This window comes from Gorilla gorilla, chromosome 4 (assembly GCF_029281585.2).
Source record: "Gorilla gorilla gorilla isolate KB3781 chromosome 4, NHGRI_mGorGor1-v2.1_pri, whole genome shotgun sequence".
NCBI lineage: Eukaryota > Metazoa > Chordata > Mammalia > Primates > Hominidae > Gorilla > Gorilla gorilla.
In genome coordinates, this window is record NC_073228.2 from 26,420,919 (window position 1) to 26,440,422 (window position 19,504).

At 52.4% G+C, this 19,504-nt stretch overlaps 1 protein-coding gene across 2 annotated transcripts in view; it reads left to right on the top strand.

The window, feature by feature from the left end:
- The first annotated feature begins 12,921 nt into the window (after nucleotides 1-12,921).
- AXIN2 (axin 2) overlaps nucleotides 12,922-19,504 on the top strand; it is a 29,993-nt gene continuing 23,410 nt past the window's right edge. For both annotated transcript variants that reach the window (XM_031011064.3, XM_031011065.3), the window contains exon 1: nucleotides 12,922-13,759. In XM_031011064.3, the coding sequence (XP_030866924.3) occupies nucleotides 12,945-13,759 (815 nt within the window). In that variant the 5' untranslated portion in view covers nucleotides 12,922-12,944. The remainder of the gene's footprint in view (nucleotides 13,760-19,504) is intronic.

The window sequence follows — 19,504 nt, forward strand, 5'->3', positions numbered from 1 at the left end:
GCAACCTCTGTCTCCCAGGTTCAAGCGATTCTCCTGCCTCAGCCTCCCGATTAGCTGGGACTACAGGCACGTGCCACCATGCCCGGCTAATTTTTTGTATTTTTAGTAGAGACAAGGGTTTCACCATGTTAGCCAGGATGGTCTCTATTTCCTGACCTCGTGATCTGCCGCCTCAGCCTCCCAAAGTGCTGGGATTACAGGCATGAGCCACTGCGCCTGGCCAATCTACACATTTTATTGTTTGTGATAGTAATGTTTTTGCTAAGAAAGCTATTAACATTCAACCATACTGGTCTGTAGACCATTTCTCCTTGTTTGTTTAGAGAACATACTCCCAGGGCACACTGTCATTAAAAGGGTCATCAAATACCAAGATTTCTTCAAAGTCTTTCTGAGCCATACCATTCAGGAATCCTCTCCCCCAATCCCCGCCAATCCCCGCCCCCACCATTTCCCATCTAAATTCAGTGACAAGGACTCTGAGGTCTGCTTTCTAAAAACCATCATCATGCATAGAATTAGCCCATATCCCCGCTAATTTTGCTATCACATTTAAGTCACACGATACTCTTATTAGCCTCTTTCTCCCAGGTTCCTAGTCGCTCCATAGGGAAGATGCATTTCCTCTCCTCTAATTCGAATGCAATAGTTTGCAAGGACTATTCACATTTACCTCCTAGACCAGTGAGTTCTTTCCATTTGGGAAGAAAAAGGTGGCAACAAAGCAAATATTGCTTTTGAGTGTGACCAAATGTCTCTATCCTGTAACTCAGTAACATCTCAAAATAATTTGATATTTCTTTCTTAATCTATTAGAATTTTGATATATTTCAATAGAAATTTCCAGTAACCTTTGAAGAACTTCAAATATGTGATATTTATTTATTTATTTATTAGATGGAGTCTGGCTTTTCTCACCCAGGCTGGAGTGCAGTGGCACCATCTCGGCTCACTGCAACCTCTGCTTCCCGGGTTCAAGGGATTCTCCTGCCTCAGCCTGCCAAGTAGCTGGGATTACAGGCGCCTGCCACCATTCCCAGCTAATTATTTTGTATTTTTAGCACAGATGGGGTTTTGCCATGTTGGCCAGGCTGGTCTCGAACTTCTGACCTCAGGTGATCCACCTGCCTTGGCCTCTCAAAGTGCTGGGATTATAGGCGCGAGCCACTGGGCTTGGCCCAAATATGTGATAATTATTGCCAATAGCTTATGCTTGTCGTCATTGACCATCAACGTGCTGTCATTTCATAAAGTACAGAAAAGGGCTGGGTATGGTGCCTCACGCCTGTAATCCCAGCACTTTGGGAGGCTGAGGCTGGCTGATCACTCAAGGTCAGGAGTTTGAGACCAACCTGGCCAACACGGTGTAACCCCTGTCTCCACTAGAACTACAAAAATTAGCCAGGCATGGTGGTGCACACCTGTAGTACCAGCTACTCGGGAGGCTGAGGCAGGAGATTCACCTTAACCTGGGTGCAGAGGTTGCACTGAGCTGAGATCACGTCATTGCACTCCAGCCTGGGCAACAGAGCAAGACTCTGTCTCAGGAAAAGAAAACATAAAAAAAAAATAAAGTATAGAAAAGATTCACAACCTGTATGTCTTGCAACTGGGTTCTTACCATTAGCAATGTTAACTGACAGGGCGAAGTCTCATCAGCAGGTCAGTTTTCACCACTCCCCTCCCCAGAGGATACATCTTCATCTGTGGGTCCAGAATCTGGACATGGCTTAGCCGGGTGCCTCCTCCTTGGGGTTTCCATGAGGCTACCAGCAAGCCAGCAGCTGCACCTGTATCATGTCAAGGCTTGCCTAGGTGGCGTTCGGCTTCTGAGATCACTTGGTTGGTGGCAGGGCTTGTCCCTCGTCACACGGGTCCCTCAACAGGGATGCCTCAAGATTCTAGGGAAAGCACCTAAGGAAGAAATCGCAGCCTTTCGATAGCCTAATGTGGAGTGGATGTGCTGTCACATCAGCCATACTCTATTTGTTAGGAGAGAGTCAAATGCTATCCATGCTCAAGGGGAGGGAAGTACGCAGGGTGTGGAACTAGGAAGCAGGGATCATTAGGGCCCAACTTAGAGGATGCCAACCACAGCTCCTCATGACACAGCGACTACTGGCTTGACTCTGGCAGGGGGTTTCCAAGACCCTGTTCCAGACCCTAGGCTGGTATCAGTTCTGATTGGCCGGTACACAGGTTTCACCAGCTATTAAATATCGCCCAGGTCCCTCCTTCCCACAATCTAGTTCAAGGGATGCAAGTATCACAAAACACAGTCCCTGTCCTCAGAGAGTTCATGGTTGAGTGGGTGGGACAGAGAAGTAGATCAACCACAGTGTTTGCTAGAGGTGAGCCCCAGATGCCACAGGAGTAGGAGGACGGGCTCTAGCCTGGTCTCGGGGGATGAGGTGGGAGAGGACTGAAGAAGTGGCAGAGGGAGGGCAGTCAGCCAGGGAGGAAAAGGAGAGGCAAGCCACCATGCATATGGTAGGGACAAGGGGGTGTCAGCAAGAAATAGAGCTGGAGGGCCGGGCATGGTGGCTCATGCCTGTAATTCCTGTACTTTGGAAGGCCGAGGTGGGTGGATCACCTGAGGTCAGGAGATCAAGACCAGCCTAGCCAACATGGTGAATCCCCGTCTCTACTAAAAATATGAAAATTAGCCAGACGTGGTGGCATGCGCCTGTAGTCCCAGCTACTCTGGAGGCTGAGGCAGGAGAATCACTTCAACCTGGGAGGCGGAAGTTCCAGTGAGCCAAGACTGGGCCACTGCATTCCAGCCTGGGCAACAAGAGCGAGGCTCCTCCATCTCAAACAAACAACAAAAAAAAAAGATGATAGAAAAAGAAATAGAGCTGGAAAAGGGCCTGGGCTTGGGCCGGCTACCTGTGCACCACACATAGGGTTCTGGGCCTTATCCTGAAGGTTATGTGCAGCCGGGGAGGATCTGAAGCAGGAGAATGACATGGGTGGCTTTGCACTGCACAGTGTTTACCATTGCAGCACTATGTAAGGGGGGGTCAGGGGTTGGGGCTATAAACTGTAGGTGTGAAGCATCATTAGAACATTTGGCTGTCCCTGGCAAGAGCCCTGATAGCAGTTGTGGATTTGCGGAGCAGGAGGTGGTGGTGGGAGATTTTTTTAGAGGCAGAATCAACAGGGCTGGGTGAATGAATGGAGGCGTTTGAGGGAGAAGGCGGAGTCTAGATGTGGCCCAGTTTTCTTTTTTTTTTTTTTTTTTGAGACAGAGTCTCGCTCTGTCCCCCAGGCTGGAGTGCAGTGACGCCATCTCGGCTCACTGCAACCTCCACCTCCCGAGTTCAAACTATTCTGCTCACCCTTCCAAGTAGCTGGGATTACAGGCGCGTGCCACCACGCCCGGCTAACTTTTTGTATTTTTTTTAGTAGAGACGGGGTTTCACCATATTAGCCAGGATGGGCTCTATCTGACCTGGTGATCCGCCCGCCTCGGCCTCCCAAAGTACTGGGATTACAGGCATAAGCCACTGCGCCCAGAGGCGAATAAGGCAACTTATTTCAAGCTCAGCTAAACTTTGCTTTCCAGAAGTTGTTTAAAATGAGCAAAATAAGATATCAGAAGGTGAGGAAAATGTCTACGGGGGGCGGCTTAGGAACACGCGTCGCAGGTTGACGTGATGACTTTAGGGGGATTCCTTTCTATTTTCCAGTTCCTTTTCTAAAAATGACCTTGGGGGGCTGTTTTCTCCCCCAACCTCGCCCTTTGTTTTGGTGTCTCTCACTGTGGAGAAGATCACTTAAGAAAACAGAACCTCTGGGCCGGGGGCGGTGGCTCACGCCTGTAATGCCAGCATTTTGGGAGGCCAAGGCAGGCGGATCACAAGGTCAGGATGGGGGAATCACAGGGCCAACATGGGGAAACCCCGTCTCTACTGAAAATACAAAAAAAAAAAAAAAAAAAAAAAAAAAAAATTAGCCGGGCGTGGTGGCGGGTGCCTGTAATCCCAGCTGCTTGGGAAGCTGAGAAATGAGAATTGCTTGAAGCCAGGAGGTGGAGGTTGCAGTGAATCGAGATCATGCCACTACACTCTAGTCTGGGCGACACAGCGAGACTCCATCTCAAAAAACAAAAATACATACATACATACATACATACATACATACATACATACATACATAAAATAAAATAAAATAATAATAATAAAGAAAAAAGAAAGCAAAACCTCTTTCTGGGTTTGTTTTAATATAGGTATATCGGTGCTCTCCTCTGGTTACAAGCTCAGGCCAGCTCCTAAAAGCCAAACTTGGAGACCACGAAGGGTGAGATGCTGAAAAAACATCAGCAGTTTGCAGTTCTATTTACAATCCATAATAAAAGCACTTGAAAGTCAGTCCAATTAGGAAGTTTTAAATTACTGTTTAACTGTGTTTTAAATTTCATATTAAAAAAATATATTTTATCAACAAATAAATTCCCCCAACACTTCTGAAGATGGGATTTCTTTTCTTTTTTTTTTTTGAGGCAGAGTCTCACTCTGTCGCCCAGGCTGGAGTGCAGTGGCACGATCTCGGCTCACTGCAACCTCCGCCTCCCGGGTTCAAATGATTCTCCTGCCTCAGCCTCCCAAGTAGCTGGGATTACAGGTGTCTGCCACCACACCAGGCTAATTTTTGTATTTTCAGTAGAGATGGGGTTTTGCCATGTTGGCCAGGCTGGTCTTGAACTCCTGACATCAGCTGATCCACCCACCTTGGGCTCCCAAAGTGCTGGGATTACAGGCGTGAGTCACTGCACCTGGCCTTGAAGATGGGATTTCTTAGGGAAACCTTACTTTTCCCCCTGTGGCTTCAAAATCTCCACCTTGGCATTCCCAGTCCCTCCTCTGCAAAGGGGAGAGGAAGTAGGTCCATTCCTCCTTAGGTGGATCAACTCCACGGAGATGCCCATGTAAATGGCTGCCACTCTAAAAGACGTGGGTCGAACTGTCCCAGATCAGGCTGTGGGTAGTCCAGCTGGCAGAGTCAAGGCAACCTACCTACAGGTAGGGGCTGGATGAAGCGTGCCTTAGAGGGATTTCAGACAGAAGCCCTGTTGTGATTCTTTCAGGAAAGTATCCCAGATTGTATGTATTAGTCCTGTTGTAAAAGTCAAGACCTCCAGATGGTCTCACCCCCTCCATCTCAGCCAGCCCCTCCCTGGGTCTCCTCACTATGGTGTGGAGGAAAAAGAGGCTGGGCCAGGAGTCAGGACCCCTCAGAAGTTCCAGCTCATCTCTGATATGGGCAAAGTGATCCTGGGGAAATCTCACTTTCTCTTTGCTTAATTTGTCTGATTTCTTTCTTTCTTTCTTTCTTTTTGGAGACAGAGTTTCGCTCTTGTTGCCCAGGCTGGAGTACAATGGCGCAATCTCCGCTCAATGCAACCTCTGCCTCTCGGATTCAGGCGATTCTCCTGCCTCAGCCTCCCGAGTAGCTGGGATTACAGGCATGCATCACCATGCTCAGCTAATTTTTGTAATTTTAGTAGAGACAGGGTTTCACCATGTTGGACAGGCTGGTCTTGAACTCCTAACCTCAGGTGATCCGCCCACCTCAGCCTCCCAAAGTGCTGGGATTACAGGCGTGAGCCACCACACCCAGCCAATTTGTCTGGTTTCTTAAATGAAGGGTTGGACTAGATAACACTTGAATGGCCCCTGGGCTTATTTCTTTCTGCATAGGACTGTCCTTGAAAGATGGTAGCAGGGCACAGCCTCCTTTATCTCCATTAGGCCCCCTATGGTCAGCCTCCTGGGGTCATACTTCCCCAGATTGTCGCTCCCAGTGGACGGTATCTTTGCTTTGGAGATAGGGAGTTTCTTCCCAGAATAGGTAACAGGCTATTGAGGGAACAGACTTACTCTGCGAAAATAACCACCATGTTCTATTGTGCGTCCAGCTCTGTGCCAGGCATTTATCGTATTGCTCAGGCTCACAACAGCCTTTGCAGGGGAGGTTTCCTCCAGTCTACAGGTGAACAAATGGAAACTCAGCGTGGTTAGGTAACCTCCAGTCTTAGGAAAGGTTACCTGTGTCTCTCTTCACCTTCCTCCCCAAACAAAGGTACATTGTCTAAGGCAGCACTTTTCCAAAGGAATAAAAGACGAAGTTACTGAATCTGAGAGAGCAGTGCCCTGGCTCTCAGCTCCTCTGAAGTCCCAGCTGGTGTGACTTCCCCTCCACAGTGGTTTTTGTGGGGCTGACTAAAGGTCAGAGATCTGGCCAGATGCCTCCCAGGGAGCCCTTAGTCCTTGTTTTCTGGGATTCTAGGATTTCAGCCCAGTATATAATTCCAGCAAAGAATCACTCTTTGCTTTATTAAACTTGTCTGCACTTAGGCAAAGTGGACTGTTTATCCTCCGTAGGGTTTTTCTTTAAAGGTGGAGCGGGGGGCGAGTGAGCATGTGCAGAAATCCATCACCTTGCTTTCCAGTTTCCAGGCAACCATGCAGGATTACAACAAGTCACATGATAGCTCTGCTGCCAGGGACAAGGGGAAAATGGAAAACGTGCTATCTTGAGAAAGGGGCTGCTATAAGCACAGGACTTTGGATTCTCCTCTAAAAATATTATCAACAAGTAGTCAGAGACCCAGAGGCTAGAGAGAGGGCTTTCCAGTACTTGGCCCAGCCTCCTGCTGGGAGGGAAGTGTCCCACCAGATATAAAGCTGTAGGAAAGGGGACAGGCCAGGGGTGATGGTGGAGGGAGTCACTGCCCTAAAGTGACCCGAGCACCTGTTCTGGAAACCATGCTCTCAGAGGAGTTATTTTTTATTTATTTATTTTTTGAGACGGAGTTTGCTCTTGTTGCCCAGGCTGGAGTGCAATGGCACGATCTCGGCTCACCACAACCTCCGTCTCCTGGGTTCAAGCGATTCTCCTGCCTCCGCCTCTCAAGTAGCTGGGATTACAGGCATGCGCCACCACGCCTGACTAATTTTGTATTTTTAGTAGAGACGGAGTTTCTCCATGTTGGTCAGGCTGGTCTCGAACTCATAACCTCAGGTGATCCACCTGCCTTGGCCTCCCAAAGTGTTGGGATTACAGGCGTGAGCCACCACACCCCGGCCCTCAGAGCAGTTATTATTGACCGAGAAGATCCAAACCAAACGGGGCCTTGCTCCTGGGTCCCCAGGCCCAGTCCCAGTCCCCTCTTGCTACAGTCGCAGCCATGGGATAATGAGGTAGTCCTTTGGTTAAAGTTGAGCCTACAGTGATTAGGGCTGGTTGGGGGAAGCAGTGATGGGTCGGTGGGGACAACTGGGAGGAGAGGAAAACCACCCACGAAGACCAAGTTTCCACTTCCTTTTTGAAAACCTCTTTTTTCTGAACATTGTTTATTTTGATTTTAGATGTTTTGATTTTTCTATCTCTCCCCCACCCCCCACATTGTGTGTGTGTGTGTGTGTGTGTGTGTGACTTTACTGTTATTTATATGGTAGACACTTTTATGGCAATCCATACCCCTCTGTCTACACTTCTGTTCCAGTAATAACACCCTCTGTGGCCCAAAGACTCCCTGGAACCACAGTGACAGTTTTACTCTTGGCACTCCTGGGGTGGCCAAAGGTGGTGGCTGTGTTCTTGGCCCTGGGCCAGCTCAGAGCTGATGGCTAAGAGGGTCCATGGGCCACTGACCCCCCAGAATACCAGCAGGCCGGGGCTTTTAGAGCCCACTGGTTTCCTCATACCAGCAGTTGTCCTAAGGCAAAGATGAGTCACCGGGCTACACTCTTTCCCTGGCCTTCCTGGCTGGCTTCAGGGCCACATTTCAGGGCTGGTACTGCTGTCTTTATGCCAACCTGGCTGCCTGGGGTCGAGAGCCTGGAGCTGCAGACCATGGGCACCGAAAGGCAGGTTTTGGGGAGGAGCTGCCACCTGTCATGGCACCCACGAGCCAGAGTCCAGAGTCTTAGACTAGAAAGTCTAAGAGCTTTCTAGTCCCTTGTCACAGCCCCTTAGGCTGAGGGCAGGTGGCGCACAGTCCTGCCGCCTGCCCCTTTCCAGCAGATCATGGGTGGTGGATCTTCCTCCTCTTTTTCTTTTCTTTTCTTTTTTTTTTTTTTTTGAGATGGAGTCTTGCTCTGTCGCCCAGGCTCACTGCAACCTTAACCTCCTGGGTTTAAATGATTCTCCTGCCTCAGCCTCCCGAGTAGCTGGGACTACAGGCGCCCCCCACCACGCCTGGCTAATATTTGTATTTTTAGTAGGGACAGGGTTTCACTATGTTGGCCGGGCTGGTCTCGAATGCCTGACCTCAGGTGATCCGCCTGCCTTGGCCTCCCGAAGTGCTGGGATTATACGGGTGAGCCACCACACCCAGCCTCTTCCTTCTCTTTTTCTATGCATACCTAGATAGAGCCACAATTCTTGCATGTTTTAAAGTTCTGAAGGCCTAATGACAGGCCATCTCGCATTTAAAAGGGCTCGTCATCCATTAAGTTGGAGAGTAAGAGCCTTGCACAGCTCTGAGGCCAGGACTCTGCCTTTCACTTCTTGGATCTCTTTGGTTCACACCTTTATGTGTGTGTGTGTGTGGTTTTTTTTTTTTTTTTTTTGAGGGAGTCTCGCTTTGTCACCCAGCCTGGCGTGCAGTGGCGCCATCTTGGCTCACTGCAACCCCCCCACCCCCGTCTCCTAGGTTCAAGCGATTCTCCTGCCTCAGCCTCCCGAGTAGCTGGGACTACAGGCACGTGCCACCACACCCGGCTGATTTTTGTATTTTTAGTAGAGACGGGGTTTTGCCATGTTGGGCAGGCTGGTCTCGAACTCCTGACCTCAGATGATCCTCCAGCATGGGCCTCCCAAAATGCTGGGACTACAGGCGTGAGCCACCGTCCCCGGCCCTTTGTTTTTTAAAAGGAAGAAAAGTTAATTATTCGCTCATAACATAAGGAATCATTCTATAGCAGCAGCAGAATAAATACATAATGCTCTGGGTTTGTGACATATTTTCTCATTTTAAGGGAGAAGAGAAGGTTGTGTGTGCATTATAAACGTTTTTGGGCAAATGTGGGAGAAATTCAAAGGTGACAATGGGGTGAGGAGTTTTCGATACATTAAAACGGCATGCATGCCTTGTCGTTTGGAGTGGGAAAAAAGATATTCCTATCGGTTTAATATGTAACATATGGCAGAAGAGGGGACTTTGGAAGAGTAACGGGTATGCAGTTGTTTGGGAGAGATGGCCAATGTGTGCCGCTATGAGGGTCTTATGGCCAGCAGGTTAGGAAGCCGGACCTAGGTCTTCAGGGCACTGAGATATGCCTCCTAACTGGTGTTAGCACTCAGGCCTATACTGGCGGATTCACACCCCACTTTCACACATGCACAAACGCAATTCATCCACCAACTGCAGTCCTATATTTACCCGAACTCAGATGCACGTGCACAAGCGCGCACAGGCATGCACACGCCTCCAGCGGCTGGGCCCGAGTCCGCCCTATGACAGCGGGCCAGCCAACCCCAGGGCCGGAACTCCCTTTATAAAGTCCTCCAAGCCCAAATACCCAGGGAAACTTGAATAGAGGTAGAAAAGCGTTTGATGATAGAAAAAAAAAATCTGCTTGCTTGCAGTTCTTGCGATGGCCATAATGCTACCAGAAACTGTTGCATTCCAGAGCCGGGGAGAGCGAGGGCAGGCAGGGGGAGGAGGCGGGAGCAAAGAGGCCGGAGAACTTGAAAGAAGAAATCAGAACTCGGGCTGAGAACGCCCTCGGGGCCGCGGGGGGCTGGCAGGGGGCGGAGGAGAGGCCGGGGAAGGGTTAACGCGGGAGCGGAGCGTGCGGAGGGGGCGGGCCGGGGCGGGGCGGGGCGGGCGCGGGGCGCTGTCCCTTTAAGGCGGGCGGCGCGGGCCGGCCGAGAGCAGCTGTGATTGGCGCGGCGGGATCACTGGCTCCGCGAGCCTGGCCCGGGGGAGTCGGCTGGAGCCGGCTGCGCTTTGATAAGGTCCTGGCAACTCAGTAACAGCCCGAGAGCCGGGAAATAAAAATAACCCCTCAGAGCGATGGATTTCGGGGCCGCCCGGCGGCCGAGGCGCCCGCCGAAGGCCCTGCTGTAAAAGGTGGGGGTGGAGGCTCGGCCCCAGCGGAGCCGCTTCAAAGAAAGCCCCCCTCGTACAGGGGGCGAGGTCGCGCCGAGCCGCGGCGTGGGCGCGGGGGGCGGGAGGGGGCCCGGCCAGGCGGAGGCCGGGCCTGGAGGGGGGCGCGGGCGGGGCGGCCCTGCGGAGCGGTGGCGGGGCTGCGGGGGGCGGCCCGGGGCGCGGCCGGCGCGTACCTCCCTTTCAGGACCGTGCGCTCGGCTCGCGCCTTTGAAGTGCACAGTTAAATCCACAGCGCAGTTTTTGTTGGAAGCGCCCGGAGGACATTTGGTGCGCCGAGTGACTGCTGGAAACAGGACCTGCGTTGAAAGCCCGGCCGGGCGGGGGCCGCAGGGGCCGGGGGCGGCCGCGGCGGGGGCGGAGGCCCGCTCGGATCTTTTGCATAAAAGGGGCGGCGGGGCGCGCCGTTCCCCCTCCCCGGCCGGTGGCTTTCGCTCTGAAGCCGGGATTGTTGTTTCCCGCACCCCCTCCCCCGTCGCGCGACTCCCCATGTTCCCCGACGCAGCGGCCGGCCCGGGGGGGCCCGGGGCTGCCGCCGCGAGCCGAGCCGGGGGCCGGGGCCGGGCCCCTGCCAGGGGCGCCTGCGAGGTCTCGCCGCGGAGCGCGCGCGGGGATCAATGGTGAGTGTCGAGGCCGAGGCGGCCGGGCGGACCGCGCGCTTTGATGTGCGGGGCGGCCCTTTGAAGTTGGCAGGCCGGCTATTTCGGGGCGCGCTAGGGGCCGGCGCGGAGGGGAGCGGCGGACCCGGCGCCCAGCGTTCCGGGGGGGCTTGGCCGGGCAGCCCTGCGCGCCCTGCGCCGGAGCCCCCTCCCCAGCGCGGGGACAGGGTTGGCGGGGGGCCCGGAGAAGAGACTTATCCGAGTGGCGGCAGTGGCGGGGGCGGAGAGGGGGCAGATACCCCCCGGGGGTCGCGTCGCTGTCGCGGTTATGGATGTGAGTCGGCGTGTGAGTGCGCGCGGGAGTGCCTTTGGGAGGTGGGATGAAAGGGTAGCGGCGCCCCCCGCTTGCCCTCCCCCGCCCCCCGCCTCTCCTCCGCCCCATCCTCTCCTCCTACTTCTCTTCCCCCTCCCCTTTTCCCCTCCCTGCCGCGGGTCCGCGCTAAGGGGCCCACAGCGCTGGCGGAGGCTCAGTCTGCGCGCAGGACCGGCCCAAGTCCGGGGCGCCCGTGTCCTTCGCGTCCCTCCTCCCGGCCCGGGCCCCTCGCCTGTGGCCGCCCTGGCCCCTTTTGCGGAGAGGCAGAGACTCCGCGCGTCGCCATTTCTGGACTAGGCTGCTGCTTTCTGTGCTTTTTCTGCGGGCGCCTCTGCAAGCGGCGGCGCCGGGGATCGACCCCCCGCCCGGGCTCGGGGCGCTGCTGGCGTGTCCCGGGGTTCCGGCCTCGAGGTGTGCCCGCCGGGGCTCTGGAGGCGTTCGGTTGCATTTGGGCCGGGGGACCGGGCCGGAGGGGCTCGGAGGACATGAGAGCCCGGCCTCGGCGGCCTTCGTCTTCCAGGTAACGGGGCCGCTCCACCTCCCACCGCCCGGGTAGCGCGGTGCTAACGGCCGCCCCACTTCTCCGTGGGCCGCGCCGCCCAGCCCCGCGGCTCGAGGCTCTGGTCGGGTTCAGCGTGCACCCATCCCAGATCCGGGGTCCCTGGCTTCTCGCCCGGGGTTGCATCCCGTTCCGCCCCTACCCTTCTTAGTTTGATCTTTTCCGTGCTAGGGAAAGCAGCTTGTTTATTGGTTAGATAAGACTTTTTTCTTGGAAAAAAGACAGGCTTGAAATCAGTAGAGTTTGGGATTCTTGGCACAGGCAGTAGTGGCGTGAGACGGCTGGTGATCCAGTTTTGTAAGTTTCGCGGATCCGGGAGGTGGGTTGGGGGCACGGGGGCGACGGTTCCGAGGCTTCTCAGCTCTCTCTCAAAGTTTGAAGATCAAAGTCTCCACTGAGTGAGTTGGTTTCTGGTTTGGGTGGAGGTCAGGGAAGACAGAGGTGTTGACTGAGCTGGATTCTTGGCGGGGGTAGGGGGCGCGTAGCGAACACTCAAATCTGAGTTGGGGAGGGGGTGTTTGCGTGCTGAATCTGGGAGTCCGGGAGCCCAATCCGCCTATGCTGGGCGGGCTTCTCTTGGGCCAGGATCTTCTGAATTTTTAAGGAGTGGGAAGAGGGAGCGCAGAGGGAGGGGGTGGGTGGGGAGAATGGGAACCAGATGCCGGGGAAGGGCACGTTTGGAGCTCGAGTTATCTGTGCAGGGCCGAGTGGGGAAATACACCGAAATTGGTTTCACCTGCACACAGCCTAGCGGCTGGGAGTGCGCCTTTTTGGAGTTGATGGTATCGGGGGAGGGGAAGGGAGGGGAGGCGAGGCGCGGGCTGAGCTGCCCTGCGTGCGCCCTGGCCGAGTGGGTTTTTGGAAGGTTGTGTCTTACACCTCCAGTGTCCCTCTGCCGTCCCCAGCTCTTGCCTTCCTCTCACCTTCCCCGCCTCTTTCCCAACAGCTCCCTCCCACCCCCAACCCCGAAAAGTGTGCAGGGAGCTCAGATTTCGCTTTTGAAAAGCAGCGCCTGATACTTTAGATGAGCACCTCGCAGATAGCTGGGTTGCTTGATTTGAATTTGAGGAGTTGAAAAGCCTGTTTACTTTCTTGCTTTGATGTTGGGTAGATCTGGTTTTGATTAGATCAATACCCTTTTCTCTCTCCCCACCTCCCCCCTTCCTTTTCTTTCCAGAGAGGAGGTTCAGATGAGCCCCTGCTGACTTGAGAGAGACAGAGAGACCACGCCGATTGCTGAGAGGAACTGGAAGAAGAAAAATTCCCAGACTCAGTGGGAAGAGCTCCCTCACCATGAGTAGCGCTATGTTGGTGACTTGCCTCCCGGACCCCAGCAGCAGCTTCCGTGAGGATGCCCCGCGGCCCCCAGTGCCAGGGGAAGAAGGGGAGACCCCACCGTGTCAGCCAGGGGTGGGCAAGGGCCAGGTCACCAAACCCATGCCTGTCTCTTCCAACACCAGGCGGAACGAAGATGGGTTGGGGGAGCCGGAGGGGCGGGCATCTCCGGATTCCCCTCTGACCCGGTGGACCAAGTCCTTACACTCCTTATTGGGCGATCAAGACGGTGCTTACCTGTTCCGAACTTTCCTGGAGAGGGAGAAATGCGTGGATACCTTAGACTTTTGGTTTGCCTGCAATGGATTCAGGCAGATGAACCTGAAGGATACCAAAACTTTACGAGTAGCCAAAGCGATCTACAAAAGGTACATTGAGAACAACAGCATTGTCTCCAAGCAGCTGAAGCCTGCCACCAAGACCTACATAAGAGATGGCATCAAGAAGCAGCAGATTGATTCCATCATGTTTGACCAGGCGCAGACCGAGATCCAGTCGGTGATGGAGGAAAATGCCTACCAGATGTTTTTGACTTCTGATATATACCTCGAATATGTGAGGAGTGGGGGAGAAAACACAGCTTACATGAGTAATGGGGGACTCGGGAGCCTAAAGGTCGTGTGTGGCTATCTCCCCACCTTGAATGAAGAAGAGGAGTGGACTTGTGCCGACTTCAAGTGCAAACTTTCGCCAACCGTGGTTGGCTTGTCCAGCAAAACTCTGAGGGCGACGGCGAGTGTGAGGTCCACGGAAACTGTTGACAGTGGATACAGGTAAGACTTTGACGGGGGCGGGTGGGCTGATGCCGTGGACTTTGCAGATGTTTTAAGTATGGTGGATGGGTGGATGGGTGTGCTGCAGAGACTGACAGGTCTGTTGAGTTAGGACTGCTGGCCATGAACCCTTTTTGATCTTGCTTTTTGTTGTTGAAAGAGGGGGAAAGCGATGCACATACAGTAAATACCTGCAGTCTTCCAGTGCTGACTTCAAACAGTGGCAAGCAGTATTCACTAATGTGGGTTACTTATTATCCCGGGCTAGTGTCTCAGAAGAGGTTGAGAGAGAGAGAGAGAGAGGACAGCAGCTTTTGATGCCTCTGAGTCACCAGATCCACTAAGCGCCGGTTTTGGAAGGGGTCACTTCACCACTAATCAGTAGAGGGTGGAATTAATGTGGCTAGGGAGGCAGCTGGGTTGTGGTGGAGGCACAGGAAATAATATGTGCACCCATTGAGGGGTAAGTGGGATTTTTTTTTGAACTTTTCTGTTAAGATAAGAGCCAGCAATTGGCTTAACTGAGCTTGTGGTTCCCTTTGTAGAATTAGATGTTTACCCAGCAAGAAAGGCCCCTAACTAGGGAAGGTCCTGTGACTTTCCCGAATGAAGGACCCTTACCTTTAGAGCTTGCTGGCATATTAATCCAGGTTTTAAATGCTCATGAGTCCGAGGGTCAGACTTCAGTTGATTATTTTGTTAGTGCTGATGGAGAAGAGATCTTGGCCCGGGAGTACTGGGGCCCTGGAGTACTTTCTCTTTGAGGCTTCAAAGACAAATAGTTCTTTGCAGAATGGCCAAGTCTTAAGATTCTTGACCTTTGGAGGCAACTTCAGACCTCTTGTTAGAATGAGTTTTTCTGTTTTTTCCCCTCCTCCCGACTTCCAAATATCCGAAAAGAGAATGAGCCTCTTAATTCCGGGGTGTGGTTTATGACAGGCAGGGGATGGGGCTGCACTTGACTGCTCTCTGAATGGTTTATCTTGCTCTCTGTGTGAATTTCTCTGTGTTAGGGGCCCAGGATGCGATCTGATAGCTGCCTCTGGATTTCCCTTTCTCTGTAGGATGTGGTCTCTAGTGCCCAGCAGCAGGAAGAGAGGTGGGCACCAGATGGTTGATCTTGAGCCTCTCAGGGTGGCCAGGTCTGAGCCTAGCGGGCCATGATTTTAGGGGCGGCGGAGAGAGTTGACTGTTGGCGAGGAGGGGAAGGGCTTGTTCTCCAACCACCAGGGGGCGCGCTTGTGGCTTGGGAACCAGTTTTACTCAGACATCTGGTCTACACCTAAGTGGAACCAGGTTGACTTTTGCAAGGAAGCACAGGTTCCAGGGAGGTGTTTCAGCGTCTTTATGCTTGTGGAGTCAGGTTATCTGGGAGGAAGGTCCTGGGTCTGGCCTCTGCAGTAGGTCAGTCGCCGGGCACCTGCTACGCCTGCCCGCCCCATTATGAGACCATTTGGGTAAGCCTCTGGCGCTGGCCTCCTTGCCCTCTAGCCTGGCAGCCAGAGCTGAGACTACTTAAGAGCCGTGGTAAAGGCTGCTTCTCCAGGGGCCTCCTGACTGGGGCTTCTGTGTCTCCCACTGTCGGGACCAGAGTGTCACCTTCGTAAATAGCACAGTGTGTGGTTTTGGACGCCCTCCCCAGGCAGGGCTCTGCTGTGAACCCTCCCCTTTGTGGGTGGGCAGTTGCGACCCAGCCTGGGCTTGCCTCATCTGGGATATTACCAGGATGCAACTCATGAAGCTTTTGAGATCCAGAAGGCAGGGACAGAAGCTCCTGTTTTCCAGGGCTGCCTTCTTGGCTGTGAACCGTGGACATCATTGATAAAGAGGTGACAGCTTGTCATTGACCTGAGAGTTTCCATACGAGATTCATGTGTGCCTTCTCCCACTGTTGGGTTGAGATGAAGCATCTTAAAGGACTCTCTAAAGCTCATATGTCTTAACTGGGCGTATTTAAAGAGAATTTAAGACATAGCCAGATGATCTCACATCATTTTAACGTGCAAGATATTCGAGTGTGTGCACAGTACATGGAAAGGTCTGCTGACTCCTTATTCAAAGGCTTGCATTCCAGCCCGGTCCACCACTTACTACTTGGGTGTTGAAGCCTTTCTGAACCGCATGTGCCCATCTGTAAAATGGGTGGGCACCATTCCTTCTGTCTGTGTCATAGGATTGTTATTAGGACCAAAATAATAAACATGAAAGCCTTTTGTAGAGAGAAACGTTTTGAACAGCCGCAAAGTGTTATAATTAGTATAATTAGTAATGATGATGTAAATAGGACAACCAGGTTGGGATGTCACTTTTAAAGGGTGACTCTTGGCTTAGCCCATTTTCCATTGTAAGGTTTTAGAGTGGCCCCCTGGCCCCCATGCCTCAACTTTCTTATTGAACTGAAGTCTGTTTTTCCAGCTAGTTCTTGGAATGTAGAGATCCCATCTAAGGTTTAAGTTCCCCCCTTCCCTCTCCTGCACACTCACTCATTCTGCAGAGTACCTGGCATCTGGGATGGGCTTAATAAGTTAGTAAAATGAATGGAACAGAAACGTCAGTCCTGCTGAGGATGGTCTTTCTTCATCAGCTGCTGAGGAGCGGTCTTGGCAGCCGGATGCCTGGGGCACTGGCCAGGCTTGCAAGCCCTGTGTTTACCTCGGGCACTCAAAGGAGCCTCGTTTTTAACGACTTGTTTGTGTCCTTACTGATTTGGTGTCAGGTTTAATATAAATAGTTGGGGCGGAAGAGCAGGAATTATCCTCAGAGGGCAGGACTCTGGTCTGAGTGGTTGAGGGGGATGCCTGGGCTTTTGACGATGGCTATAAATAACCTAGAGCAAAAGCAACTTGTTGGTAGGAGCACGTGTAAAATCCCCGGCACACAGACACACACACGCACAGTGTCGAGGTGTGTGCGAAGGGGGGTTGTGGGATTAGGCACTGGGCCCAGCATTTATTTTGGGGAGGAGAATAAGGTGCTGGGTGCACAGAGCCCTCCCTGTGTCCTCCCCTTTCTGCACGGGCCCTTGTGTGTCCTGCCCAAGGTGGGGCTCATCTGCCTCCCATTGGGCCCTCTGCTCTGGCCTCCCTTAAAAGAAGTCGGGCCCAGCAGATGGCCCTCTGCTGGCTCCGAGTGCTGCTTCCAGTTCTCTGAAAGAACTCGCTGATGAGGCCCGTTTTTGTGCGGAGCCATTGGAATCAAGCTTGGCTTCAATTATCAAAGAAAATGATGCCATAGGAAAGATATGCTGGAAGCAGTAGTCCACAATTAGAGGATGGAAGCTCTGGTGAGGGCAGTTTGCTAAGATCCACTTGTAAAAGTTTGCCTGTTTTCAAAAGGTCCCGTTGCCCAGTGCTGTTGGAGTCCTGGCCCCTTGCCGAGTGTCCCTTGATCTTGCCTTAGAGAATGCTTGTTGAAGAGGGTATTGCCTTTTGGGCAGTGACCTTGTGAGTAAATTTTCAGAGGGCTCTTGGAAAGCCCTGAACGCACAGACTTAGAAGCATATACTTTTGAAGTTGCATTGTTTTGAGAAGGGAACGTGAGGAGGAGGAGGAAGAGGAAGAGGAGGAGAAGGAGGAGGACCCCTTATGGTCAGTTCTGTCAGGTCAGTTCTGTGCTCCCTGCCTGGAGGCTCCCCTCTGGTTTATGGGGAGGGGCAGGGCCACAGCATCTCATTAGGAGGAGATAAGAACAGGATAGGGGAGAACAGAAAGCAGCTGCCACCTCCTTTCCCTGAAGGTTCCGGGGGTCTCTGCCACCTGCAGGCTGAAAACCCTTTGCTTACTGAGGTTGCAAACCAGGTCTGTGGATGTGAGGCTGATGCAGAAGCTGCAGCATAGGCCTCTACTCTGTGTAGGAATTTAAAATCCTTGCAGCAACTGGAAGCACAACAGTCCTGAAGAAATAAAGCATCTGGGTACAATTACTGTAGCGTGGTTTGAGTTTCTTCCCCCCCCCCCCCCTTTTTTTTTAAGTATTCACAAGAAAACAGCCCCACTCCGTTTTCTTAAAATTATGTGGCACTTTTGACAAAGGTCTGGGTTCTGAAATACCGAGTCTCTGCCTCTCCCCACAACCCTGCCTCCTTTCTCTGCCTTGTCTTGTTATGATTGTAGGAAAATCCAAGTACTTTATTGCAGTCAACTGAGTTAAGAGCAGTATATTCCATTTTTAATTACTGGTCACACAGTAGTCCTCTATTTTGGAAGTGAAGGGAGACAAGTTTATTTTGGGATCCATGTGTTAAACAACGAGTGCAAAGCCGTGTGAGCACACATAGGGTTTGAGTTAGGTGTCTTTTTTGCTGGGAGGAAGGAATTTTCTATTGAGTCATTTTCTCCCCACAGAGGTTGAAGTATAGCTCTTACATTGGAGACATGGTTGATGTGTTAATACCACCAAGATAGCAGGACTGAAGGCATGGAAGAAAGAGTGTTTGAATGCTATTTAAGGCTGTTTTGGCTTTTTTGGTGTTGCACCATGCCTGTTAAACTAAAAAACTTTTCCAGTGACCCATCTAATGGTCTTAGGTCCTTTAAGGAGAGTCAACAAGGTTTTGAGTCACTGCCACGTGCCACTCACTACTTTCAGCATCGGAGATTCGTGTGAGGACAGGGCCGTCCCTCATGGAGCTTACAGTCTGGTTTCACAGGACAGGTGTTCAACATGGAAACACAGTGCCCAGTCATTATAAATCATGATAAAGATGATGAAGGAAATTAGGGCAGTTGAGAAAATGGGAGCTCTCTGGTTTTTTGTTTTTGTTTTTGTTTTTTCGAGATGGAGTTTCATTCTTGTTGCCTAGGCTGGAGTGCAATGGTGTGATCTCTGCTCGCCACAACCTCTGCCTCCCGGGTTCAAGCGATTCTCCTGCCTCAGCCTCCCGAGTAGCTGGGATTACAAGCATGCACCACCACGCCCGGCTAGTTTTGTATTTTTAGTAGAGACGGGGTTTCTCCATGTTGGTCAGGCTGGTCTCGAACTCCCGACCTCAGGTGATCCACCCATCTCGGCCTCCCAAAGTGCTGGGATTATAGGCGTGGGCCACCGCACCTGGCTGGGGCTCTCCGTTTTTGTTGGCACTCGGTTTTTTCTTGGAATTTTCCTGTGATTTCCCCCAAATTACTGTGCCTGTTGGTTCATTTGGAGGACCTCAGAACGTGGTGCAGAGGCCATGATCCAACTGCCTGCTCTTCAGGTGGGTGCCCACCTCTGGAGGGGTCGTGACTCAGCCCAGCAGCGAGCACTGCAGCCAAGCCGGCAGCAGTGCCCAGCCTCTGACTTCTGGTCCCTACTGAGAGTTTACAGAATGTGGCCTCATCACTGGATTCCTAACAACAGGAAAAGGCCCCAAGGAAGTCATCTTGTGCATCCTGCTTCAAGGCAGTATCCACGCCTCACTTACGCACCCAGATGGCTGGGCACTTTGGCCTGTTTTAAAGACTTGGGTGATTTCACAGCCTGTCCCCACCTACTTTATGGATTTCCTCTGACCATTTAGAAGTATTTTTTTCTCTCTAACTTTTGAAGCCCATTTCCCCTTGTTCTTCCTTTAGTGGGGATGCTGAACAGAGTCCCCCTTCTCAACTACGAGGCCTTTTTCACTGAATCAACCTTCTCTTCTCCAGAAGAATGAACTGTTCTTTTTACTCTCACCACTCCTCTCTGCCCTTGGTGATGGGGAATTCCGGATTGAGGACACATGGACCAGGAGGAAGGCCTGGAAGATCTTACCATTCTCATTTAATT